The 27,311-nt window shown below is 25.7% G+C and overlaps 3 protein-coding genes across 5 annotated transcripts in view; 1 reads left to right on the forward strand and 2 right to left on the reverse strand.

The window, feature by feature from the left end:
• Positions 1-14,291, reverse strand: part of LOC126895254 (ankyrin-3-like) — a 23,134-nt gene extending 8,843 nt beyond the window's left edge. Inside the window, exons 1-12 of one of the 2 annotated variants that reach the window (XM_050666907.1) lie at positions 14,037-14,291; positions 12,089-12,728; positions 5,451-5,555; positions 5,257-5,389; positions 5,038-5,201; positions 4,800-4,955; positions 4,605-4,733; positions 4,331-4,528; positions 3,979-4,275; positions 3,720-3,917; positions 3,507-3,653; positions 1,587-1,736 (exon numbers count right to left, since the gene is read on the reverse strand). In XM_050666907.1, the coding sequence (XP_050522864.1) occupies positions 1,587-1,736; positions 3,507-3,653; positions 3,720-3,917; positions 3,979-4,275; positions 4,331-4,528; positions 4,605-4,733; positions 4,800-4,955; positions 5,038-5,201; positions 5,257-5,389; positions 5,451-5,555; positions 12,089-12,127 (1,716 nt within the window). In that variant the 5' untranslated portion in view covers positions 12,128-12,728; positions 14,037-14,291. The remainder of the gene's footprint in view (positions 1-1,586; positions 1,737-3,506; positions 3,654-3,719; positions 3,918-3,978; positions 4,276-4,330; positions 4,529-4,604; positions 4,734-4,799; positions 4,956-5,037; positions 5,202-5,256; positions 5,390-5,450; positions 5,556-12,088; positions 12,729-14,036) is intronic. The other variant, XM_050666908.1, reaches the window with a different exon arrangement.
• Positions 14,292-15,261: 970 nt separating this feature from the next.
• LOC126910559 (dyslexia-associated protein KIAA0319-like protein) lies at positions 15,262-20,744 on the reverse strand. Its single transcript, XM_050693215.1, has 17 exons — positions 20,409-20,744; positions 20,227-20,348; positions 19,747-19,901; positions 19,436-19,676; positions 19,222-19,354; positions 18,961-19,152; positions 18,648-18,879; positions 18,352-18,580; positions 18,135-18,282; positions 17,793-17,904; positions 17,338-17,486; positions 16,934-17,124; positions 16,741-16,840; positions 16,338-16,655; positions 15,994-16,095; positions 15,731-15,892; positions 15,262-15,653 (listed from the first exon to the last, which is right to left on the reverse strand). Exons 1-17 carry the CDS (start codon positions 20,545-20,547, stop codon positions 15,505-15,507), a joined length of 2,874 nt encoding a protein of 957 aa, XP_050549172.1. The 5' UTR covers positions 20,548-20,744; the 3' UTR covers positions 15,262-15,504.
• Positions 20,745-23,289: 2,545 nt separating this feature from the next.
• Positions 23,290-25,765, forward strand: LOC126894173 (eukaryotic translation initiation factor 1A, X-chromosomal-like). Of its 2 annotated transcripts, XM_050664981.1 has the most exons (6): positions 23,290-23,458; positions 23,525-23,608; positions 24,156-24,259; positions 24,529-24,661; positions 24,725-24,828; positions 24,894-25,765. In XM_050664981.1, the coding sequence occupies exons 1-6, from the start codon at positions 23,443-23,445 to the stop codon at positions 24,897-24,899; spliced, it is 447 nt and encodes a 148-aa protein (XP_050520938.1). In that variant the 5' UTR covers positions 23,290-23,442; the 3' UTR covers positions 24,900-25,765. The 2 variants fall into 2 exon arrangements, with proteins under 2 accessions (XP_050520938.1, XP_050520939.1); XM_050664982.1 differs by lacking the exon at positions 24,894-25,765 and having other exon boundaries at positions 24,725-24,834.
• Positions 25,766-27,311: the final 1,546 nt, after the last annotated feature.

Raw genomic sequence — 27,311 nt, forward strand, 5'->3', positions numbered from 1 at the left:
CCCTCGTTCCCCGTAAATGGGGGAAACCTCCAAAAAAATTACAAATTTAAAAATCGCTAATTTTCGAAATTTTTTCAATTTTTTTTACTTAAAAGTACCATAACATTTTCAAAAATGAACATATCAATATAATTTTTTTTTATATAGATGCATAATATCATTACCTTTCATTTGGTATATTTTTTTCATAAATTTAACCTTTAACCTGCCCACAAGGGGGGATTTAAAATGACAACTTTTTCACAAAAAATTAACTTTTTCAACTTAACTTTTGAAAATGTTCCGGAAGGTCTGACACTTTTATATATATCTTAAATTAAAGCTAATGTAATGTTCTTTATTATGCAAAAAAAAAATTTCGGACTTTATTTTATCTTCACGGTGAAAATGGCTACCAAATGCTATTATTGTGTGAAAATTCTCGATTTTATTTCTTACATTTTTAACTTTATAATGCTATGACATATTGAAAAGTGTATGGATCAACATTATTTTTTTATGAGAAATAATATTTTTTAATAATCCNACATATTGAAAAGTGTATGGATCAATACAATTTTTTTATGAGAAATATTAATTTTTAATAATCTCTTTTTCATTCGATATACTTTATCTTAATCAGGATATTAATAAGGAACTAGCAGATCATGTGGCTTTTGGAATGATTCGTCAATTTTTTAAAATTAAACACTATCATCTAAAGATTTGCATCGAAGCGTTTTTTTTTTTGATAGTTATTTTAATAACTGTCAGATATCATTATACTTGATCCATCTATGCCACGTCACCACTGTGCCGCGACACCCCTGTGCTGAGTTTTTTTTTTTTATGGCTCTTATTTATTTTTTTAGTTCTCACTTGACCAACTTTTTTAACAATACATCAAATGATCACAACCATTATCTAGATGAAGAAGATATTTCCCTCAAAAATGTATTAAAAATTCCACTTTATCAATTAAAAAGTTGGTTAGCCTACATTATCCATACAAACAATTTAAATCATTCATTTCTAATGCTTTAAAAGTATTTATAGCCGAATTAGGTTTGATAACAGATTTCAACTACAAATTAAAATAATTTTACTTTGTTTTTATTAATTTCTTGTCTATGGTATACTACTAGTCTATAATATTCCAAATTTTTTGGTAAAATGTAAATGATTTTTACTTTCACCTGAATTTAACTATGAATTTTTACAATTATAAACAAATTTTATAATACGCTCAATTGAGTAAATTTTTATAACAACTGTTGGATTATTTTTTTTAGTTAAAGTAAATCATTAAAATTAATTAAGTTCTGAATTACTAATCAGGATATCATTAAGAAAATAGGAGTTAAGGAGTTATAATATATAAATAGGAGTTATAATTAAGGAGTTGATGTTTCTTTTGTAAATATGCATCAATTTCTTACAATTAAACACAATCTACAAATTTACATCGAAGCGTTTCTTACGATAGTGATTTTAATCACTGTAAGATATCATCTATACTTGTTCCAACTATCACACGTCCATATTGTACCGCGAACCCACTGTGCTTCCGTTTTTTTTAAACTTATAATTAATTTAAATAAACTTACCTTTCCCTGAGCATCGACAGGAGCTTCTTTTTGAAGTAATAATTTAGTCACCTTAATGTTTCCATATTTAGACGACAAGTGTAATGGGGTAAAACCTTTTTTTGTTGTTGCTATCACTGAGGCTTCATTATCCAACAACACTGATGCAACCTGCCAACAAAAAAAAAATTTAAAGATTTAATTTTTTCATACCAATTAATTTATAACCAATTGATACATTTTGGATCTTTTATTAAAATTAGATAATGCTGTTTTATAAACAATTTTTTTTTTTAAATATAGCTTTTATTAAGAATAAATTATTTTTATTTGATTTTAAAAATATTGCATCAGTGTTGTAAAGCGTAGCCTGTGCTGGTGGCAGTATTCACATAGCAAGTTATTTTTATATAATCTGCACACTAATTGATTATATATTTTAATATTGCGAACAAAAAATGGATAGTTATGATTTAAATGATAAAATCAAGGAAATGAAAGGTTAAATATTTGATAGTATACGAAAAATTTGAGGAGTATTTTAAAAAGATTTACAAAATTCTTTTCTAATTAAATCTACAATTAGATTTTTAAATTAAATAAAATAACTATTTTTAATTAAAAATAGGCCAAGCAAAAATACAAATATTTTTTTATATTATTTTTCATTTTAATTAATAAAAAAGAACAATTTGACAATAATAAAAGCATAATATTTTTGAACTTATAATAAAGTGGTTTGATACAATTCATTAATAACAAATAGAGATCAAAAATGCTATAATTTAACATTTATCGTTTACACCGAATAATATTAGTTACAATAAATAAAAACTATATAATTTTATCGAATGCAACATTTTATCAATGAACGATATATCTTTAAACTTTACACATTAATACTGGTCATATTAAAATTAATAATTAAACAACGATCCAAGCAACAAGGTTTATTTTATAAGTATTTCTCTATTCCCTAATTATAAATTAATAAAAACGTAACAGTTTTGTATATAACTTGATTTGATTAAGTCATAACAAAGAAAATGATAATATTTTGAAAATATTGTATCGTCAGTAGTTTATGATTCATAATTCGGAATAACCTTCATTTAATAAAAAACTTAAGGTTTTTATTTTTTAAGTTAGTGATAATTATAATTATTTTATTACAACGTAATATATTCACTGTTATTAAAAAAAAAATTTTATCACACTTTAAAAAAGGTAATAATTTTTATTTAAATATGATTATAGTTTTACAATGAGTTTTTTAATTAATTTAATGTAACTAATTATTTGGCACTATGAAAATATATATTGATTAATATTGCTATAGAATAAAATTTAAAAACAAAATAATTTTGGAAAATGAACACATCACCTTAATGGTGGCAGTGAACCCGTTTAAGTAATAATTATTTTAAAATGTAAAAAGTGTCATGAAATTCTAATACATTAGAACATTTTTGTTAACTTCTTTGGAATTTGAAAAATGTTTTTGTTTTAATATATAATGTTTAATCTAATTAAGTCATTTTCTATACAAATCTTTTGTAAAATTATTAATAATTATGTTTATTATAATTTTAATTGGCACCGAGTATATTTTGAACACGTAATAGTCCTGATTTTAGCTCTTAACTAAATTACACAGAAATAAGTAAATATAAGAAAAGATTATGAAGTATACATGTGTAATATTAAATGTTGAATGTATAGGTCTACGTAAATTCAAAAAAATTAATTTAACCTCAAACACGTAGTGATATTTAATGTTGAGGAGAATTTTAAAATTCGTTAGTTTACCACTAATAAGATTATTATATCACGCAAAATATTTTTTTATATGAAATATTCTCTTCTAACCGACCAAAATTTATCAAGCATATATGTAGTATCCACATGATCCATAATGCGTTTCATAATCAGTGATCTTACCTCCTCTTGGCCTTCCTTAGAAGCTATATGTAAAGCAGTATACAAGTCTTTTGTAGTTGAATCAACTGCTGCCCCATGCGCTAATAGTAACATTACAATGTCCACATTACCAAGTCTTGAGGCGATATGCAAAGGTGTTTGTTTTTCCTAAACAAAACATATTAATAAAAATATAAGATTTTTTTGGCAATTGTACATTTTAATCAAACTTACCCTTGCTCTAGCGTCAACTTGAGCTCCATTTCGAAGCAATATCCGTATTATATCGGTCTGATTAGCTCGTGCAGCTAAATGCAATGGTGTTTCTCCTCTTACAGTTGGTAAATCTGAATTAGCTTCGTGTTGTAATAAAAATATAACTATGTTCATGCAACCCATGAAGCTTGCAACATGCAAGGGAGTTAGTCCAGACTGCAAAAAATCGATTATGTGAAAAAATGTAATACAGTAGTATACAAAAAATGATTCTTACTTCAGTGGTAGCCTCAAGGCTAGCGTTATATTTGAGAAGTAGTTCAACTACCTTAATGCGATTTTTCTTACACGCGATATGCAATGGTGTAAAACCATTAAGGGCTCTGGCATCCGGGTCTGCATGTTTTTCCAGTAAGAGCTTAGCTACTCGTATGTGTCCACAATGAGCAGCCACATGAAGACCTGTCAAATAGTCCACGGTTACATCGTCTACAGGAGCATTATTATTCAGCAAAACTTTAGCCGCCTCTACGTGATCACCTTGAGCAGCCATGTGAAGTGATGTTAAACCATTCTGAAAACACGTTAATATCAAATAATATTATTTAATATCTAAAATTCTAACTTACCTTTGTCTTAGAACTTATCGGAGCGTTTCTTTGTAATAACATATCTATAACTTGTTCGTGTCCCGATCTTGCGGCACAGTGCAAAGCAGTCAGTCCGTCTCTTGTTTTCGCTTCAATGTTGGCTCCACTTTCTAATAATAATGATACCATGTTGCTTTTCCCCCATTTTGCTGCCACATGTAAGGGTGTTATATTGTGCTAAAGAATAAATTTATATATAATTTATAAAATTAATTTTTCAAAATTCTTGATGTTTAATTACTGTCAAACATACTTTAGCTGAGTAATTTACATCAGCACCTTTAGTAAGAAGTAATTTAGCGATACCATCGTTTCCATAATGAGAAGCGATGTGTAGTGGAGTGAATCCACTCTTGGATGTAACATCTGGATTATGGTCGTTCTGAAAATAAATTAATATAATTTTTTTAAATTTTTTGATAAATTTAATAAGATGGGAAGAAATTACTTGAAGGAGTAGATCAGCAGCTTTACAGTCATCTTTCTTTGCTGCAATATGCAACGCAGGTAGACGAACTTTACCCTTAGTATCATTTTCCAATAACACTGTTACCACTTTCTCGTGACCCTGTTGCATCGCAACAGCACACGGAGTAAATCCATCCTTAAAAAACATATAAAATATTAATATTGATTGTAATTAGTATTAAAAATAGTCTAATCTATTTTCTAACTATAAAATTTACCTCGGTTGCTAAATTTTGGTTGGCTCCATTTGCTAATAAATATTTAACAACTCTATCGTGATTTTCTTGAGCGCCCATATACAAAGGAGTAAATCCATTTTGACTTTGCACATTGACTATAGCACCATTTTCAACAAGAGTAACTACTACGTCATATTGGCCGGCTAAAAACATAAATGATAAAATTAAAAGGAAAGAATTGAATTAAATAATTTTTACCTAAAGAAGCAATATGAAGAGCTGTATTTCCTTTCTTTGTTGCAGAGTTAACATTAGCACCTCTCTTTAAAAGCTCTCGGACAATTTCTAAGTGACCATCTTTAGATGCCAGATGTAAAGCGTTTAAACCATTCTAAACATTAATTTAAAAATTAATAATGATAATAAATTTTTTAATATAAATATTTACTTACAGAGTTTGATGTGTTAATATCAATTTTATTTTTCAGATGTTCTATTACTTTATCGAGATTTCCAGAACGAGCTGCTCTAAGAAACGAAGAGGTACCACCATCCGACTAAAAATAAAAAAAATAATGTATTAATGGAATTTAAATTATTAGAAATTTTTATACAATTTAGGTACATGTCTTTTTAACTTTAAAAAAAATATTAGCACATGATATAATCAATAAAAAAGACAAAATATTTAACTAAAAGTTTATGAGATTAAATCGATTCATGAGTTAACATAAATGACAAGAACCTTGACAAGATTTCAATACAGTAATTGAATTGTAAAAAAATGGACTGTCATATTAAATATGAATGTGTTACGTTGTCGCAAGATTAATATTAGGTCTATCGCACACACCCCTAACTAAGGTAGGTGGGGTAATAACACCTAGCTTGTATTAAGTTTTGTTTAAGGTCTTGATATAAGCTTAGCTAGGCTTACCTTATAGATTCTTCTTACATGTATTTTAAATAGAAAACCTAAATAAATGTTAGTCTGCGTACTAATGGAATACATCTAATTAAAATATATTACATTATAATAAAATTGTAGCTTTATTCATATTAAAAAAAAAATGTGTATATGGGCAATAAATTTTCTATAAGGAAAAATCAGTATCTCTGAATCCTTCAATTCAACCATTGTTGAAATTATTATATTATAATCATTAAAATAAAAACTTTTTAAAATAAATTACAGTTTAGTATAAAAATATTATAATTATTTTTTCCGTTAATTGTACTGGTAAGAATAATTGATAACTAATACTTATATGGATTTTTATAGATTTTAATCACTACTTATGGAATAGAATCTATTCCATAAGTATTTAAAAAACAATTTTAAACATAAAACTTCTATTTCTTACTTGTCCTGTCTCGGTAACCATTTCACAAAATGTCAATAGGTATCTATTAAAAAGATTCACTAACTAATAAATGAGTTTTTTTTTAAATGATTACGCCATTTTGCGTGTAGGTGTTCCCATGAACGGCGTTTATATCAAACTGGCCCCTTTGAGCTTAACGCCGGCAACGAAACGGTGAGACTACTTTCCAACAAGCCCTTCGTTCAAATGTCATTACAACAAAACCCCCAACCGGCCAATGTTGCCAATCTTTTGTCGCAACTTGAGCACACTTGCCACAATAATATCATACACCTGTTTATGACCTGCATATTATGACTATTTCTTACTTTGCATCATGCATTTTGTTTAATAAGATTTATATATTTAATAATATTAGAAAGTTATTAGATTCATACTAAACAAAATATATTCATAGGCTATTGAAACTTTGATTAATTAATAAATTTATAAAAAAAATTAAATTTTTACGTATATTTACAAAATAATTTTTTTATCGATATTTTGGTTTATTTATAAAAAATATCAAAATCTTTTAATTTTAGTTTACAACTCATAATATATTATATAAATATAATAATAATAAAATAAACTGTACTGACAGCTACAAGCTTCAGGTGTTTTATTTTAATTTAGAAGCACGCGATATTGTAAACTGTTGGACGCGCCTTATCAAATGAACTAATTTTTTATTTAGAAATCAAAGTATTCAAATGGTACTTCTTATGATTTCGCAACTTGTTTGGCTTGTTTACTACTATGCCGCAATCTATAGAAAATTGTGCAAGGGAATAAGCGTTTAAGTTGGCAACATGCGGATATTATATATAATAGAAGAACACCGGCCCAGTATTTTGAAGGGAAAGTGTACCGTATCGAACGGAGACGGCTGTTGTGGGGTGGATAACGGCGAGGACAACGGTGTAATAATGGATATGTAGTAACAACGACGACGCCAGCCATGGTCTGTGCAAAATCAATACACGCCGCCACCGCCACTACTGCGAAAGGGTGTGCAGATTGTATCCTGAACGATAAGGTTGTACCCCTGGGGGTGGCAATCAAATTCAGCTAACAAATCCGGCAACGTTGAGCTTGGGAGTTTCCTTTGACGTTTTTGAGGTACGTAGTACGATATGGTTAGGCACCAAACGAAAATAATTTATAATATCTGTTATCTAACTCTTGATGGATATATTAATATCTCAATAAGTTGTACGAAGTGTTATACGATGCATAATATCGAATCCTAACAATCAATATATCAAGAGAGAGGTCATGTTTATTTAATGTATAAGATATTGGTTAATCATCTAAAACTATTTATTTTTTAATTATTGTGTAATATTAAAAATGACTAAAATATTCTCTAAGTATTTTTATTTAAATAATTTTAATTGTTTGGAGTAAAAGAAAAATTAAAAGTTAATACAAATTATGAAGTAAAATTATGCTAAAAAAAGACAATTTTAGTTTCGATGCGAAGCTGAGAAGATATTGGTTTTACTATGATTTGTTTCTTTTTTTTGTGTGTGTCTGTACCACTTTATCTCAGCTTTCACCGAACCGATTTCTATCAACGATACGTCAAAAGATCACAAATCGTATCTAGTCGAAGACATTACCCTCAAAAATTGAAAAAATTTCCCTCGTTCCCCGTAAATGGGGGATACCTCCAAAAAAATTACAAATTTTAAAATCGCTAATTTTCGAATTTTTTTCAATTTTTTTTACTTAAAACGGCAATAACTTTCTTAATAATGAACAAATCAATATAATTACTTTTATAGATGCATGATGTTTTGCCCTATCATTTGGTATATTTTTTTTAAAAATTCGACCCTTTACCTGCCCACAGGAAGGGTTTCAAAATGGCAACTTTTTCACAAAAAATTAACTTTTGAAAATGTTCCGGACAGACTGATACTTTTACATATATCTTAATTTAAAGCTTATGTAATATACTTTATCATGAAAAAAAAAAAATTTCGGACTTTATCTTATCTTCACGGTGAAAATGGCTACCGAATGCTATTTTTGTGTGAAAATTCTCAATTTTATATTTTACATTTTTAATTTTATAATGCTATAACTTATTGAAAAGTGTATGGATCAATACTATTTTTATATGAGAAATAATATTTATATCCCTCTTTCATTCGACATGCTTTATCTAAATTAGGATATAAATAAGGAAATAGTAGATCATGTAACTTTTGGAATAATTCATCAATTTTTTAAAATTAAACACTATCTAAAGATTTGCATCGAAGCGTTATTTATGATAGTGATTTTAATCACTATCAGATATCATTATACTTGTCCCAACTATGTCACATCACCACTGAGCCACGACCCCCCGTGCTGGGTTTTTTATTGTGTTTTTGCTAGGTAGAAACAAACAAGCATGGAAGCCAGAAAAAGCATACAATATATCTTAATATAAATCCCTTGCAGAGTCATTATATTATACTAACTCAACCTTTTTTATTTTTTGCTTATATGCTTTCATTTGTTTATCAAATTTAATTTCAGTCTACTAAAACTCAATTGTTAGTGGTCATTCTCTCATCAATCTGATACTATACAAACTTAAAATTGAATTTATTGTTATAAATTACATGAAAAGATGTTGCGTGTTAAAAATATTGGATTGACCTAAAATGTTATTGAGCTAATTTTTTGATAAGATAGAAAAAAATATGATGCTAGAATAAAACGCAAACTTTTTATATTTATGATAAAAATTTTAATTAAACCTTAATTTCAATGAAAAAGTTATATTTCTTACAAATTTTATTTTATTCCATAAAAATTTATATTTATTTAAATAAATTTGATAAGATATGTTAAAATTGTAGTTTGGAGAAAATGTATAAATGTATTAGATAATGATTACTTGTAAAAGCACATTGATGTTTATATAGTTTTATATAATACTTCATGAATAACGGATAAAACATTTAACTCATACAAATAAATAAATAATAAAATAATATTAACATAATTTTGTTATTTACTTATTAGTATATCTGATTCATTAATTATTGTATCAAATTAATACAATTAAAATTATTTTTATTAAAAAAATTTAATTATTAAACTAGCATAGTTTTCCTATATATCATTAAATTTAAAAAAATAGGCATGAGTAACATTCTCGATCATTTTACAACGTGATCTCATGTTTAAGTGCAGTAATATAATACAAGTTAGATATATTATATATCATCTAGCTTGTTAAGCATTTGTAAGAATTATGTAAGATACAAATAGATTAATGCAACAAAAATTCCAAAGAATTTATTTTTATAAAATTTTACATAGATGATCATCTAAATCTTTTTAAGAAAATTTCTTGTCACAACTTTAGAAGTTTATACGATAACTAATTTAAAAATAGTCATCAAATTGATTGGAATTATAAATGAACATTATCACAACGACAATTATCGTACAATTTCATCAAACCTAAATACAATGATAAAAGATACAAAGTTGGAATATGTCACCCGAAAATACTATTTATATTTTTACATATTATTACTATTAACAATAATAAATATTATTTATACCAAAAAATTATTTGATTTTTAAAGAAAACATTTTTTAAATGCAAGTATGTTCATTTAATTTTATAGTTATTGGTAAAAGACTCTATATATGAAGGGTACACGGAAAAACAAAGTCAATTTTTTGTCAACTGAGAAAATCTAATTTTTAATTTCAAAATTATATATTATTTTCAGTAAACGATAACTTACCAGATTAATCTAATAATCTACTTTTTCCATTAGTTCGGCGGCATAAAAGATACATGATGAAAAATAGAATATTATGTTACAAAAATCTGAACTGTGAAAAAATTGACTGTTTTTTTTATAGGGTACAAAAAAATAAAAGTAAATATTAAAAATCAAGTTTTATGTTAACATTTTTAGGAAGATATATATTACTCAAATGTAAAAAAGTTGAGAGTAATAGATTTTTTTTTGAATACTCAACCATAATTTCATTCATAGAGTTATATTTTTATATTCGAGTGATTTCCTTTAGGCCAATTCTGCATATAGGATCGATATCAAATAAATTCGATATTTATTGCTAAATGATGATCAAAATATTTATATTAATATAAAATTTATATTTCTAAATTATTATAAAAAGCTATTAAATAATGTCTTAAGCTAATAAATCAAGTTATGGAACATTAAAAAAATTTGTTTATTTTTCTACGGTATAACTTTCCATAGCTTATTTCATAACCTACATATTATTTTATGTTCTATATTATTATTAGTTAATGGTTAAAAAACTCTATATTATAGCGAAAATGTCGGTCTAATAATATACCTTTATGTTACATAACATTGATATAATTATGTAAATTATAACAATAACGCTCCGGTAAAAATTAGTATAACCATTAACTATCCATACAACATACATTTACAGAATTTGTCAACATCAATCAGTCGTTCAAATGAAGACAATATATTAAAGGACAACTTTTGTAACATCGAACTACAACTTGCAAACGATGTCTTCATAACTTAAATTGTGATACAATGCAGCACTTTAAAAAGAAACAGAACGTGCGTGACGTTATAGATTTTAAAATAATACTCGCATTAATTTCATGAAACTTCATTTCTTCTATTTCAAAGAAGGTCAGGGTTTATATGAATTCATAGGAATTGAAACCTTTTAAATTTATTTTCTAATAATTATACGTATACACCATAATATATGGAAGTTAAATTAATCCAAAGTTATTTTAATAATTTTGACGTGTTCCTATTATTTAAACATACAGTAGATATTAATATAATTCGGAATAAAAATTAAAAAATTGTATTCATTTGAACAAACGTATTTAATTCAGTTTATTCAGCCATTAATCTGGTACTAAAATCAAATCTCAATAACAATTATAATCTTAATTCAAATTTCCAGTAGTTTGTGTGGGGTATACCCACTAATAATTTTTCATAATTAACGTTTGTGCGAAAACATTACTGCAAATTCCATTTAAGAATATGTTTATAATTTAACATATTACGAATACACAAAGAAATTATATTGAAATAACGTAAGTAAAACATTTTTGTTTTACCTAGTCACAATTGCATGACATTAGTCATCGTAGTTTTGAATGGAGGGTAATCACATCAATTGTGGATACAAGTGTGAGGGTTACAATAAAACCTCACATTAAAACGCCAATTATCTATAACCTTGTAATATAATACTTCAGTAGTCTCTGAAACGTAATGACAACCACTGACGTACTTACACCGAGGGTGGCAAACAGAGTGTGATACAATCACTTACAACTTGTTGTGTGTGCGACTGATATGCAAATTACTAACAAGTGCATATTAGTTTCAACATTTTTATTTATACAACAATAACAAGTGGTAAGGTATTTTTCAACCTGAGTTGTTGTAAATCCTAATATCAATTTTGTTAATCTTAAAAACGAAGAAAAATTATGTAAAGACACAAATAATCATGATTTAAAATTACGTGTTTTAGTATGTAAATATTTATTAAAGATTTTACATAAAATAATAACTAATAAAATGGCAAGCAATGGAGATATTTCTATATTGATAGTTTTAACGGTTGACTTAATGTTCCAAGATTAACAATGTTTTCACAGTTAGTAGAAATAAAATCATAATTCAATTACGTCGTTCCGGCTCGTGGTATCTATTACTTACGTTGATGCTGAGGGTCGATAGGAACTGCTTGCTGGGCATATTATTTCTGATTTATCAATTAAATTTTAACGAACTAAATTTTTTTTTTAATCGATAATTTAAAGTAAAAGTTTTACACTTTTTTAATTTAAAGTTTAATTTTTTGGTTTTATTATTCCTGCGACACGTCAATAATATCAGCTGATATTCAGTGGCGATGCACTGGACCCGTTGTGCATTCCATACAACAACGACAGAAAATCTCCGGACGAGGAATTCGTGTATACTCAGTAATAATTTCTACGAGAACGTTTCTATATGCGCGATGTGTTAGCATGCAGGACCGTAAAAATAGCATTGATATAAATAAAAACTTTGCGCATAAGGCTTTCGGCGGGGCTCTTGCATTGATGAAGACACCTCATAGTGGTTCAAGCGTAGTTATAACAACGAGAATATTATAACTAAATATAATTAAATAATGCGCATTTCTTCATTTAAATTGTGTTGCTGCATTATCACATTTACATTATCAGGAGCATTACAAAATTACTTGATGTCATTCGATGTAAATACATATAAGTTGTATTATGGGAAAAATCGTTGTGTATTTTGATGACTACCAGACGCGTACATGATAAATTGTTTCTGAGATCATCCCCTAAAAATTCACACCTGATTACTGCACATGATTCGCAAAAAGATAACAATGTTAACATGTATTATACAGGGTGTTCAGTAAGTCAGGAAACGGGTTTCTATTGTTCTCATTGTTACAAACAATGAGAACAATAGAAACCCGTTTCCTGACTTACTGAACACCCTGTATANTGAGAACAATAGAAACCCGTTTCCAGACTTACTGAACACCCTGTATACATATATTAAATAATTTAAGCTTAGATAACTAATCAAATTAACATATCATCATTTGATTTATCAGTATTTATTCGTGATAAAATATTTGTTAACAGAGGTGTATTTGTTTGCCCTTCCCTCGTATTAGATTATTATTATAATATACAATGTTTCACTCTCGTTGTAAATTCTGCGTACGTCACAGATTGTAATTAGTAGAAATATTTCACATAAATTTACTTATCTCTCACTTTACGAAAAACATTTTTTAGAACCCTAACTGTAAATTTTATAGATTTTTAATCCATCATTTTCTCAGACTTATTTGTGTCTTTATATTCAAAACAAATATTTTTAGATTTTTAATTATTTTCTTTTTTGCTTATCAAAAATGTTTTACTTAGACAAATATGACTTTGCATCGCTATTTAAGAAAATTCGAATAAGCATAAAATTAAGGTTAATACGATTAAAAAATTCAAACACTACTAATATTTCGAGTATGGTTACAATACACAACCCCTTTGATTGCGTCACTGTATTCAACACATATTTAATATATAAATTAGGTCGTATACTAAATAAAATTAAAAAAAATTACATTAATATCTAGATTAGAAAAAAAATTAAGTAGTATGCAGACGTGTATTTTTTATTAGGAGGATTTTATATTGTTCTGTTGCTCCAATAAGCCTTTGTTGCTAAATTGCAACATAAAACACGCAAACAATTTTTTTTATTATAATAAATATATTTATAGACAAACATTGAAAATCATTTTTAATTCAGTATTAAAAATGCGAAATTTACTTTAACATATATTTATTGATCGTCATGTAAATAAATTTTTTTTTTCAGTTTGTTTGACACCAGCCAATCAAATAAAAATTTAGTTTAGCGGCAGTAACAATAGTGCAATGGTCTCCCATTTCTTTCTATTCTTAAATATAATTTTATTATTTCTAAAATTAATTTTAAACCAAATTAACCAAAATACAAAGCCATAATACTTAAAACTATTTTTTTTTGTGATAAAATACTTTAATCATAATTTATTTACTACAGATATAACGAACCTTAAAATAGTAATATTAAATATAATACCACTCACTTTTTTTGGTGGTTTTTCCTGATTTTGATCCATAGTCACAGCTGAGACTGTAGGGCGAATAAATATAAAATGTTTAACGAGGTCATGACATATTGTCTTCTTACACGATAGCTCTAACAATCATTAAATACATTTGTTGAAATAAGTGCACTACGACTACTTAACTATAACTCCGGTTATTGCTGTTGAAATGCATTACATAGAACACGTCCTTAATACATGAATGCCGTGAGAATACGAAACCCACGGCTCCAGTTATCAGATGCAGAACTTAGCGGGTGGTGATCGATCCTAGATGTTAAAGGGAAGAACACATTCTAACGTGATCTCTGGAGTTTATTAGGCGTTTATGCGTCTCATATTATTTATGTTAATTTTTTTTTTAGTAGTAAATGAAATAATAAAGCTACCATAAAATCGATCTTATCTATCATTTATCAAAAAATATTGTTTAAATTTAACATTTTCTGTAAGAAAATTAAACACATATATATTTAATTTTTATTTAAATATATGTATTACATATATTTCAAATAAATTACAGAATAATATGAATTTCATGGTTAATTATAATTCATACATGTAAATGTTATGGCAGTTTGAAATTAAAGCCACATTTAAAGTTTTTTTTAATAAAAAAAACTTAACACTCACAAAAAGAAAAATTGGGCGTAATTTTTTCAATGTAGGATTCTAACTCAAAAATTTCATTTTTTTTTTTTATACATTTGCGTATTAATGAAAATATAACTGGCATTAATCAAAAATACTTTACCTCATGATAAGTTGAAATAAAGTTCATTTTTTGGAATTAATTAAGAAGAATTACGAAAATTCAAAATATATATTTTATTTCAGTTAAATTAAATTATTCGGTGAAAAATACTATTACAATTTTACTTAAAATAATATTTAAAGTGGGATACGCTGCCAGTGATTTGATGAAAATAATTTTATTGAAAAAAAAAACAATATTATACCAAGAACATAAACATAGAAAAATTCTGGAAACCGATTTAAACTAAAATCTAAACAATAATAAAGTAGTTGTAATAAAAAATGAAAATAGCAGTAGCTAAAAAAAAATGGTAATTAAGTTAAATACTGTATCATTGAAGCACCTTTGAAAAATTTTTCATGTTATAGTTACTAATTAATTAATATAATATATTAGAAACCAATTTATTAAATTTTTTCCAATACAATAAATACAATGACTGTACAATTAAACAACTTAAGCTTGACTAGATATTTATTGGTAAACATTAAAGTACATTCTATAAAGCTTTAGTAAAATATACTTAAAAAATGTAGGATATAATAGGTAAAATAAAATAGAATCATCAATGATTTAATTATTAAAAATATGAGGGGTAACAATAATTTCTTCTTTTTTCCAAGAATAAGCATTTATTTAAGTAGCTACTTATAATTTTTACAATTTATTTATTTGCTTGTTCATCCTAATTTAAGCATTTACTCTTTTGTTTTTTTTATACCTAGATCCATTTAATAAACGATCTGATAAACTATTCTGATTTAATTTTGCCTTTCTTACATCTAATAAGATGTCTGAATCTGAATCTGTGTCTGATAATCCCAAGTGTGTCAACGTTGCTAAATAATAAAAAATAAGGAAGAATAAATTGATTTTAATTCATAAATTATTTTTTTTTTTTTAAAGTTAATTTTACTCTTCATTGAACGACTTTCACCATCTCCAACTAGTTTATATTTTTTTATTTTTCTCTTTGTAGAGCATAAACGATTACAAAAACATGCGATACTCCAGAAACAAAATACAGTAGTCACAAACATTGCAATTAATATAATAACTACATACAAAATACTCCAATCTAAAATAATGATATAAATAAAAGTTTTATAGAATTTAGCCTTATTTTAATCAAATATAAAAATAGAGAGTTAGTGATTTAATTAATCATTATAAACTTACCACAATTAGATTCACCATCACTAAATAGGGTTCTGTAAAGATTATGCATCCAAAATGCTTCACAAACACAAATACGTGTTTCTTCTTCACAAATTCCATGACCTGAGATTTAAAAATATGATTTTTTCTTTAATCCTTTATCTCTTTGTGTTTAATAAAAGTGAACAAATTAATTCATTAAAAAAATATTGAAAATTATTTTTAGCTAAAACCAAAAACTTAACCTAAAATTAAAACACTTAAGTTATCTAATTTATTTAATACTTTTTTCTAATAAAGAAAAGTTAGTTTGAAGTATTTCAAATAATAAAAATTGTATTTTATACAATACCATATTAACATACCTGAACAATTATTCTGACAAATTGTAGTTTGAATATTATCAACAGATAATTGCAATAAAGATGAATCTTGTTTCAGTTTAGCTTTTAACATTGATACCACATCAGGGCCAGGTAGAGTATTGTTTTTACTATCATTGACAAAAAAATATAATTGTGCTCTTTTGGAATTTTGTTCTTCAGACCATTTTCTCACTTTAAGTTGACTTCCAGTCGGTAGTAACATACCTAATTTTAATATTACTTCATCTGCTTGTCTTTGAGTAAGTCTACTAGCTTCAATATAAAGTGTTAAACTTATAATTGACTTTGCTATTAGATCTAATTATATCAATAAATAGTTGGATTATTAAATAACATTTTGAAATATTAAATCATGATAGAATTAAATTAAAACTATGTTTACCAGATTTAACATTGACTGAAACTGTATCTTCACTGGTTGCTCCTTGATCATCAGTAACTTTTAAACGAAACACATATCTTCCTTCTACAACATTGGTTACCTACACAAAAATTATTTATACAAAACTATACTAATATATTAACAACAATTTTTTATTATGTATATCTTGTTTTAAGGCATTCAAATTACATACCACTAATATAGGAGAATATTCTGAACCTAAGATAATATTTCCAGCAGCTAAAGAGTTTTGTTCTCGGATCCAATTCCATTTAACAATAGCCAAATCATCCCAAGATAATGATCCATTAAGAACAATTGCATTCACTGGCAAAATGACTGTTTTGTCTCCACCAGCATTAGCTTTAGGTGGTGTATTTTTATCTAAAATTGAATAAAAATAATTATATTACAAATTAAAATCCTAAAAATTATTTTTATTTAAAATAATTTATTTTTTAATAGCTTTATTGTTTATAATAATTGTTAAAAAAGTTTAAATCAATTAAACTTATTTAAAGACCATACTTAAATGGATTATATACTTTTAAATCTATCAGTGAATGTACAAGTTATATTTAATGTAGTAAAACTTACTTTGATTTACTGTTATTCCTATAATATCAGATGCATTGTTACCGTTACCATCAGTAACTGTAAGTTGAATTAAATATGAGCCTTTAGTTAGTTCTGTCACATTAGTTTTTGATTCATTTGCTTTACTAAAATGTACTATTGATGGACCACTAATGAAATGTTTATCATAATTAGGAATAATTACTAAAACATTAGATTTTACTACTATATTGTCACTTAAGACACAACACTTCATATCTCAATTTTCTAAACTTTTCAGAAGAGTAAAAAAACTGGTATATTTCTATTATATTTTAGTTAACGTGTATAATAATTTTCACAATTTTGATAAATAACCGTTTTTCTAACTGTTTTTATCAGACAACCCTAATCAATTTCTCGTAAAATTTAATACAAGGTTAATTTGGCCAAAATGTAAAATATGTTGTTGTATTTTAAGGTATGACATGATATACCTAATTTGATGCCATTTCCATTTTTGAATTCCAATATCATCACTGCTTTTGGATCCATCCAATAAAGTCCATGTTTGAGGCAAAGATATCGTATCATTTTTTCCAGCAACAGCTAAGAAAATAAATAATCTTATATTACTATACAAATATAATATACGGGGCATAATTAGAGGAGGATAACTAGGATAGATTATAAGAGCACAATAATTTAAATAGAGAAGGCAAATTTTTTTTTTTTTTGTTTTGTGAGGATATTCTTCTAAAATTCATAGATTCATATTGTCAATTCCTCTAATACAAAATCCTAATTATGCCTCAAAAATAAAAATAAATTGAACTCACCATTTGGAGGTTTATTTGTTGGTGGTTTAACAAAAACATGTACCTCAGAAGGACTTGAGGTTTGATTTGCATTGTCTGTCACACGTAATACAAATGTGTAAAGACCTTCCTCTAAATTGGATAATCTAGGAAATGGAGTTCGTGTATCCTGATAGTATAATTAAAAATACCATATATTTAAAGAAATATTCTTTCAATAATATTTTTTTTTATTTACTTGTATATCAACAGCTTTATTTTGATCAGATGAGCTTTTTGTCCATTCCCATGCAACTATACCATGATCATCAGTACTTAAACTTCCATTTAATGTAACGTTTTTCACAGGTAAATATACAACCATATCTTGACCAGCATTAGCCTCAGGAGGATAATCTGGTACACGAGTCACTGTAATATTAGCAGTAGTTGAATCAGTTGCATTCCATGCATCCATAACTGTTAATCTTAAAAGAAAAAAAACATTGATTAAATAAAAAATCTAATTTAGAAGATCATTTAAAATTAACAAACTTAAAAGTGTAATTTCCTGGAATTTGTAAATCATTTAATTGCAAAGTTGGTGTATCAGGTGGTAAATGAGGCCGGTAACCTAATTGCCCTTTTTGCAATTCCCAACGCCAGTGAGTAATACCAGCATCATCATAACTCATTGAACCATCAAGTACAGCAACAGTATTAGGCAGTTTAACCACTAATGATGATGGTTGAATAATAGCCTTTGGTGGAGTATTAATTCGTTGAGCTACAATAATTGGTAAATAAATTAAAACACAACATTCAAATTAAGTTACTAGTAATATAAACTAAAAAATGTTTAAATTACGTGGTAAAACTGTAACATTGGTTTGTGCTTCACCAGAAGTACTAGTACTAGTTACAGTGACTTTGAATGTATAAAGACCTTCAACTAAATGAGATAATTTTAAAGTACTTCCATTTTGATCATTCATAGATACTGTTTGACCAGACCCTTGAGTTTTTGAAATTAATGACCATTCATATTGATAACTATGGCCTAAAAATTAAAATTTAACATTATCAAAAATTGACACATTCAATTAAATACTTTAAATCTTTTATAAACCTGTTTCATCGGCAGGAACTGTATAAGCAGATAAAGTTACTTCATTTTCAGGTAATCTAACAGTTTTTGATAAAACTGACACAACTAATCGTTTAACTTCTGGAGGTTTTTGAGATTCTTCTTCAACTGATTCCTAGAAAAATATAGAATATTTTCGAAGTAAATAAAAAAAATAATTATTTTCAACTTATAAAAGTATAGTCATATGTTTTACTTTTTTAAATGAATTTAAAGGTTGATCAATAATATCATTAACTCCGTCAATGATAAAACCTGTATTGTTAAGGCCTATATTTGAATTCATAGGAATGCAGAATTTTTTAGATTCATCAAGTTGATAACCAATAGAGCAAATACATATATCAATTTGTGGGTCACATGACTCATTTTCAGAACAATCTGTACTTTTATCACATAATTTATCCAAAGAAAAAATTTTTTCTTCTTTATCACCACTGAATATTAATTTTTAAGAATGATAAATAGTACAAAATAAATTTATAAAATTTAATTCAATAAACTTACTCTTGATAAAGTGAATTATCTAAGTCATTTAACAAAACTTCATTCCAAAATTTAGCTGGTAAAACAGGAGAAACCAATACCATTTTGAAATCTAAAAAACTAGAATGATCTTTAGCAAAAACTGGGGTACAATCCTCATTTGTTTTACAAGAAAGCTGGAATTAAAAATAATACATATTATGTATAACTTATAATTAAAATATATAAGTAGATTTTTATATTTATAACTGGTTCAAATTGACATTTTTTGAAATACTTAATAATACATAATTACAATTACAACATTTATTCTACAATAGTTAAAACATTTTGTAAACATTATTTTTTATTTCAAAATTAATATCTTTACTAGATATTTATATTTAAAGAGTTATTATTTTAAAATACGAAAGATATGATTATTTTTAATTGTTCAATACTAATGCATTAAAGCAAATAAGGAATTTTTTATTTAAGTAAATATAAATATCAATGTCTTACTGTATAACAATCTTTTTTGTGCATAAATAAAATATTGCATCCATAAGTTTCACAACATTTTGCTATACAACCATCAAATGTAACATTTGGAATTTTTTCATATATTCCTGCTGATTCTTTACCTAGAAAAATGTCTGTTAAGAAAAATTATATTTCTTTAATTAGCAATTAATTTTACTCACTCAGTGGCCTATAACCAACAAATATCCATGGATATATTTTGGGACATAAATCTTTACGACTACGTATACTACTGTGCAATCCTTCAAGTAAAAGACAAGCAAGAAGAAAATAAAAATATAAGTTTTGAATAGGGTTCATTATGTATTAATTTAGTTCCAATATGGAAATGTATTTTTTAATTGGTATAGTGGTGGGCATTTAAATATTATAAAAAAATATAATTTTTATTTTAATATATTACAAATATCACATAACTGAACAAAGATATCGAAAACGAAGTTTCTAAATGTTAATATTAATAAAAATAGTAGAATAAAATTTGTGAAGTACAACACTTAACATTAATAGCGAAATATTAAAAGAGTCATTGCGAAATTAACGAATGTATAGTAAGTATTGATAAGATAAAGAAACTTTGTGGGTGGTTGTTATCTCTTTTTCTAAAAAATACTTGACAATCAATAAGGTTACACTACAAAAAAAATTATTTCCTTTTGCATCAATCTATATTTGAAATCCAAAATAACTCTAATAACTCCTACAGCTCTTTTATTTCAATCGAAGTGCAGTATTTCATGAATATTATGTTACTTATTTATTTAACTTTCTTATAAGACAATTGGAATGTTACCCTTTAAAATTTACAGTACCTTTTTGTACGTAGGTATTACAATCATACTAAATTAAATAACTTTTTTTATGAATTAATCAGTAATGTTTAGTCATTATAAATGCCTTTTTAATAAGTTACAAATTTTTACTCCGCTAAAATAAATAAAGATTAGAAAATATTTCAAGGAATATCTAGGAGACATATATCTCTTTAGAATTTGGATATAGATAATATGAATAAAAACACAAAGGTCTACAAATCAATAAAGTTATCACTATATGGGCGTTCTCACGGGGATATAACCCCTTACGATGTAAATAAATATATATATGTATTATAAGCAGTCCACGAGGTTGGTACTTAACCCCTAGAATTGAAACATTACTCAAAAGTTATAGTAACTGTATTCATAATGGTACCGTTGTTCCCGAAATACTTATCTATGATTTTTTAGTAATTTCTGCGGCTTTTTGAAATAATTCTTTTTAATCTATTAGTTTTCAATTAATATTTTTTGAATCTCAAATTATATTATCATATAATAAGTAATTAATTCTTATTATATACTTAATTTATTTTGATTATAAATATTTTTAATCAATATTGTTATCTATTCTATTTAAATTTAAGAACTAAATATTTTTAATTTCTTGTAAAATACTAGGAGTTTTTTCAATTTCTTTGTTCAGAATAAAAAACAAATATGGTACATTTAAAATAATAATAACAATAACTTTAAATAGTTCATCGTATTTATTATTTTGTGCTAAATACCACTGCTTATGGACATTTTGATAAGATAATTTATTTTTGAACTGTAGACGTTTTGTAAAATATTTTTATATGTTACTATGTACATGTTATGTACAATATGTAAATATTAGATGTTTTGGGAAGATCCAAACGCCCGTAAATAAATTCGTTTCAAAATTATAACACATAATAATAACACTTTATTGGTCCCATTAATTTTATTTCATCACTATATTTCTGTTGATTAAACTGAAATTCAGTCAATCTATATAGTTTTATCGGCGTAACTAAACAGCAGTGGTCAGTTCTGGACATAATAATTACTTCATTTTCTTTGACCGAGACTGGTCAAACCTTAGTATTAATTAATTTTATTCTTTTGACTCTTTATACATGATTTTACTTACCCCACGTAGGGTTAGGGTTTTTATATTTTCCCTATCTTTAGTAAATCATTTTTTTTATTAAAAGTATGAAACTATTGGATAACTTATATTTATATGAAAACTTATAGATATAAATAATTTAACGATAGCACATTGGGGTCGTAGCATGGTGTGAATTTAGCATAGTTGGGACAATTATAGATGATATCTGATTAAAATCACTATCATAAAAAAAGGTTCGAAGGGATGAAGGAAGATTTTAAGAAATTGGCGGATTATTCCAAAAGCAAAATTAACTCCTATTTACTTATTTATATCCTGAATATGAATATGTTAACATGAATAAATAGTTAATAAATTTAAATTCATTTATTGTTAAATATTTATTAAATTTGTTCAACTTCGACGGTCATTTGCACATAGAAGATAGGATGTCCGGACAATTTTTTTTTTATTTATAGTACGTAACATAAGCTATAATTTAACATATAATTAAAAGACGTAGTATTTACAGAACATTTTCAAAAGTTGAAAAAATTGATTTTTGTGAAAAAGTTTTTATTTTGAAATATTTTATTTTAGTTTCAACCCAACCCAACCAAACTTCATGGGCAGATAAATAGTCAGGTTTTCAAGAAATTTATATAAAATGAAAGGAAAGTACTTAAGGTTTCTATATAGCAAAAATTATTTTCATTTTTCATTTTTAAAAAAATTATAGCAGTTAAGAAAATTAAATTAATAAAAATGTCAAAATTTAACGATTTTAAAAATTGTAATTTCTTTTTGACTTTTCGCCCTTTACAAGAAACGAGGGAAATCTTTTCAATTTTTAAGAGCAATGTCCTCAATTAAATACGATTTGTGATCTTTTGACATATTGTCGAAAGAAATTGGTTCGGTGAGAGCTTAAAAAAAAAAAGCGACAGACATAAAAAAAAGGAATTTAATACCTTCTCAGTTTTATATCATATCTAAAATTTAGAGAACTGTTGACTAAACATTTACAAAAATAAAAATATACACTTGTAACAACTAATCTTGCTCTCTATAAATATATTATATTTCATGGAAAAGAAAATAAAAATTTGAGATTCATGATAACTAATGTATGATATTGATAATGTATCTAATGTCACTTAGGTTCCTGAAATCATTTTTACGGAATCTTTGATCAACTTCTGAAACTCGAATTTTTATAAAACGCCATTTATTATTTTTATAACTATATACTAACTTGAAAATTTGTCAGTTTCAACATTTATTGTTTAATTTGTGAGCATGCCAAAAAATAAAGGTACATGTTACAAATAATCTATCAAAATATTCACTGTTACTAAATATCTACTAATTTATTTTATAGGTAAAGGAGGTAAAAATCGTAGACGTGGTAAAAATGAAAACGAAACTGAAAAACGAGAATTAGTTTTTAAAGAAGATGGACAAGGTAATTTTTAATCCTTTATAAATAAGTTTGTAAAATCACTTATCAAAATTATACATATATGTTGTAATAATAGGTTTTTTTTATTAGAAAACCTGAACAAATTAGAGTTAAATTCTATTTCCATTCTTTAATTTTGTAGATAAGTAGTTTTATTGGATTCAATAGCTTTTAGAATCTTTCTATACTCTTATCTTCTATAGAGAACTAGTCTACTAGAGTGTATTTTATACTGTTTATATGTTAAATGAATGTAACGTTTCAGCATGTTAAAAAAATTGATAACTACTTAAAAAATAGTTTATCAATAAAATATGTGTTTAACTTTACTTAAGATGTAGTTGGGTTAATTTATCTATCATAGATTTCTCATCAATTTTATTTTTGTATAAAACTTATAATTAGACTGAAATTATAACATTCAAGTATAACCTATATAGCTTGTTTTTTTTTTTGAGCTATACAAGCCACTTATAATTATTGTCTATGTTTAAAATTGATCTGTTATATTAAAGTTTTACTTGTGGATACATGATTATTTTGATTATAGAATATGCACAAGTCACAAAGATGTTGGGTAATGGTCGTCTTGAAGCAATGTGTTTTGATGGAGTGAAACGACTTTGTCATATTCGAGGAAAACTTAGGAAAAAGGTTTTATAACTATTTTAGAAATAATTTTTTTTATTTATAAAATTCAATCAGATAACATTTATTTAGTGTAATACTTATAGTATAATAATCATATTTTGAATAAAATTATATGACTAAGTTCTAGTATGAGTTAAAAATAAAACTTTTTTGGCGCTTTCTTACTTTAACTTTAAATATATGCATAATAAATTAGGTAATAGAAAATTAATGTAAAACGGACCTATTTTTATGAATAAAAAATTTAATGAATTAAAACTATTTGTTTTAAGGTTTGGATCAATCAAGGTGACATTGTATTAATTGGTCTTCGGGATTACCAAGATACAAAAGCTGATGTTATTTTAAAGTATACACCTGATGAAGCACGTAATTTGAAAACATATGGAGAATTTCCTGAAACTGGTAAGATTAAAAATAGTGTTTGTTTTTATAAATACTTTTATTATTTTTCTTTTCTTTTTTTAGTTCGTATTAACGATACAGTTACATTTGTGGATGATGGTTTGGATGAAGATATTGAGTTTGGAGATGATATCAGTGATGATGAAGAAGGAGATACTGTTGATAATGTATAGTATTTATATTTATTTTAGTTTTAATAACAATAGTTTTCATAAAAGAATTTTTATTTTAGATTTAAAGTTTCCTGGAAAAAAAGAAAATTTTGTTGAGCATAATTTGTTTAATTATCAAATTAAAGTCAATCACAATCTAAGATAAAATATATGGTTACATTGCTTGATATAATTGTGTTAATACGTGTGTTTATGTATTTTTATACTATATGTTAATACTCCAATTAATATTTTACTATAATTCTAAATGTTCTTATATTGAAGAAAAATAAATCTCACTGTACCTTTTTTACCTTTTAATTAATTAATTAAATTAAATAATCTTAAAAATATTTTTGCCTTAATTTATATAAAATTAATAAATACATTATTTTAGATATTTAAATGAATACTACTTTAAGTCAACTACACTGACTAGTAGATGAAAATATAATTTTAAGTTAAGATTGATAACTTGGTGGCTTTTGTTGTAACCCTACCGAATGTTTATGACATGTAAAAATCAATGTCCTAAAACTAGGGACAATAACAGTTTAATTTTTAGTTAGTAAACTAAACAATACGAATGTCACTTAATTGTTTGTATTTTTCACATTTTCTTAGCAAACAGTGCAATTTGCATTTATAAAAAAAAATACTCATCTAGTATTATTAATTTCTTTTTCAATAGACAAATAATTTTTATTCTATTTAAAAATATATCCAGAAGCGGGTCAATGGCATATTTATAAAGGAACTATGGGATCTGACTCCCAATTGACATAAAATCATAACAGATATAGAATATGAGTGGGAGTGAAATTTCTCTCTTATTCTACGTTTTGATAGATGTACATATTTTTCTCATAACTTAAATAGTTTAGTTGATTAGTAACTAAATATTACTTTTACTATTTCTTTCTACAATAAATTTTAAACTTAAACTTTTAAATTTTAGTTTTTTATTAATTTGAATTCTAAAAAGAGAAGAGAGATTTGTTGCTGAAGCTCTTTCTATTTTAGATTCGATGCGAAGCTGAGAAAGTATTAGTTTTACTATGATGTGTTTTTTTTTTTGTGTCTACCACTTTTTCTCAGCTTTCACCGAACCGATTTCTATCAAGAATACATCAAAAGATCACAAATCGTATCTAGTCGAAGAAATTACCCTCAAAAATTGAAAAAATTTCCCTCATTTTTCTGTAAATGGGGTAAATCTCCAAAAATATTACAAATTTAAAAATCGCTAATTCTCGACAATTTTTCAATTTTTTTTACTTAAAACTGCCATAACTTTTTTAAAAATGACCAAATCAATATAATTTTTTTTATAGATGCTTAATGTCTTTACCTATTATTTGGTAAATTTTTGTATAAATTTGATCCATTACCTACCCACAGGGAGAGCTATAAAATGATAACTTTTTCACAAAAAATGTACTTTTTCAACTTAACTTTTGAATGTGTTCCGGAAAGTCTGACACTTTTATATATATCTTAAATTAAAGCTAATGTAATGTACTTTATTATGGAAAAAAAAATATCTGACTTTATTTTGTCTTCACGGTGAAAATGTCTACCAAATGCTATTTCTGTGTGAACATTCTCGATTTTGTATTTTACATTTTATTATGCTGTAACTTTTTGAAAAATGTATGGATCAATAAAGGTTTTTCATGGGAAGTAATATTTATATACATTTTTCATCGGCATTGCAATATTAAATTATTGAATATTAGTTTCATACTAAATTTAATTACTATAATTAGTATTTACTTATATATTACTTTTATATTTCATAAAATTTGTAATCAAGATATAAATATGGAAATAGAAGTTAATTTTGCTTTTGTCATTATTCAATATTTTTTTATAATTTAACAATATCTACTAATTTGCATCGAAGCATTTCCTATGATAGTGATTTTAATTACTGTTAAGGGTGGCCAACTCCAAGTAGTTGGGATAAGAACGAGGAAGAAGATAAAGAAAAAACCCAACACAGGGGGGTCGCGGCACAGTGGTGACGTGTTATAGATGGATCAAGTATAATGATATCTGACAGTGATTAAAATCACTATCAAAAAAAAACGCTTTGATGCAAATCTTTAGATACTGTTTTATTTTAAAAAATTGGTGGACTATTCCAAAAGCTACATGATCTGCTAGTTCATTATTAATATCCTAATTAAGATAAAGTATGTAGAATGAAAAAGGGATTATTAAAAAATATTATTTCTCATAAAAAAATAATATTATAGTTAATAAGTAATAAGTATAAATAATAAGTAATTATATTAATATGTTTATTTTTAAAAAAGTTACGGCAGTTTTTAGTAGAAAAAATTTCGAAAATTAGCCAGTTTTAAATTTGTAATTTTTTCGGAGGTTTCCCCCATTTACGGGGAACGAGGGAATTTTTTTTCAATTTTTGAGGGTAATGTCTTTGACTAGATACGATTTGTGATCTTTTGACGTATCATTGAAAGAAATCGGTT

This window comes from Daktulosphaira vitifoliae, unplaced genomic scaffold (genome assembly GCF_025091365.1).
Source record: "Daktulosphaira vitifoliae isolate Bord-2020 unplaced genomic scaffold, ASM2509136v1 Scaffold_1, whole genome shotgun sequence".
In the NCBI taxonomy this organism is placed as follows: domain Eukaryota; kingdom Metazoa; phylum Arthropoda; class Insecta; order Hemiptera; family Phylloxeridae; genus Daktulosphaira; species Daktulosphaira vitifoliae.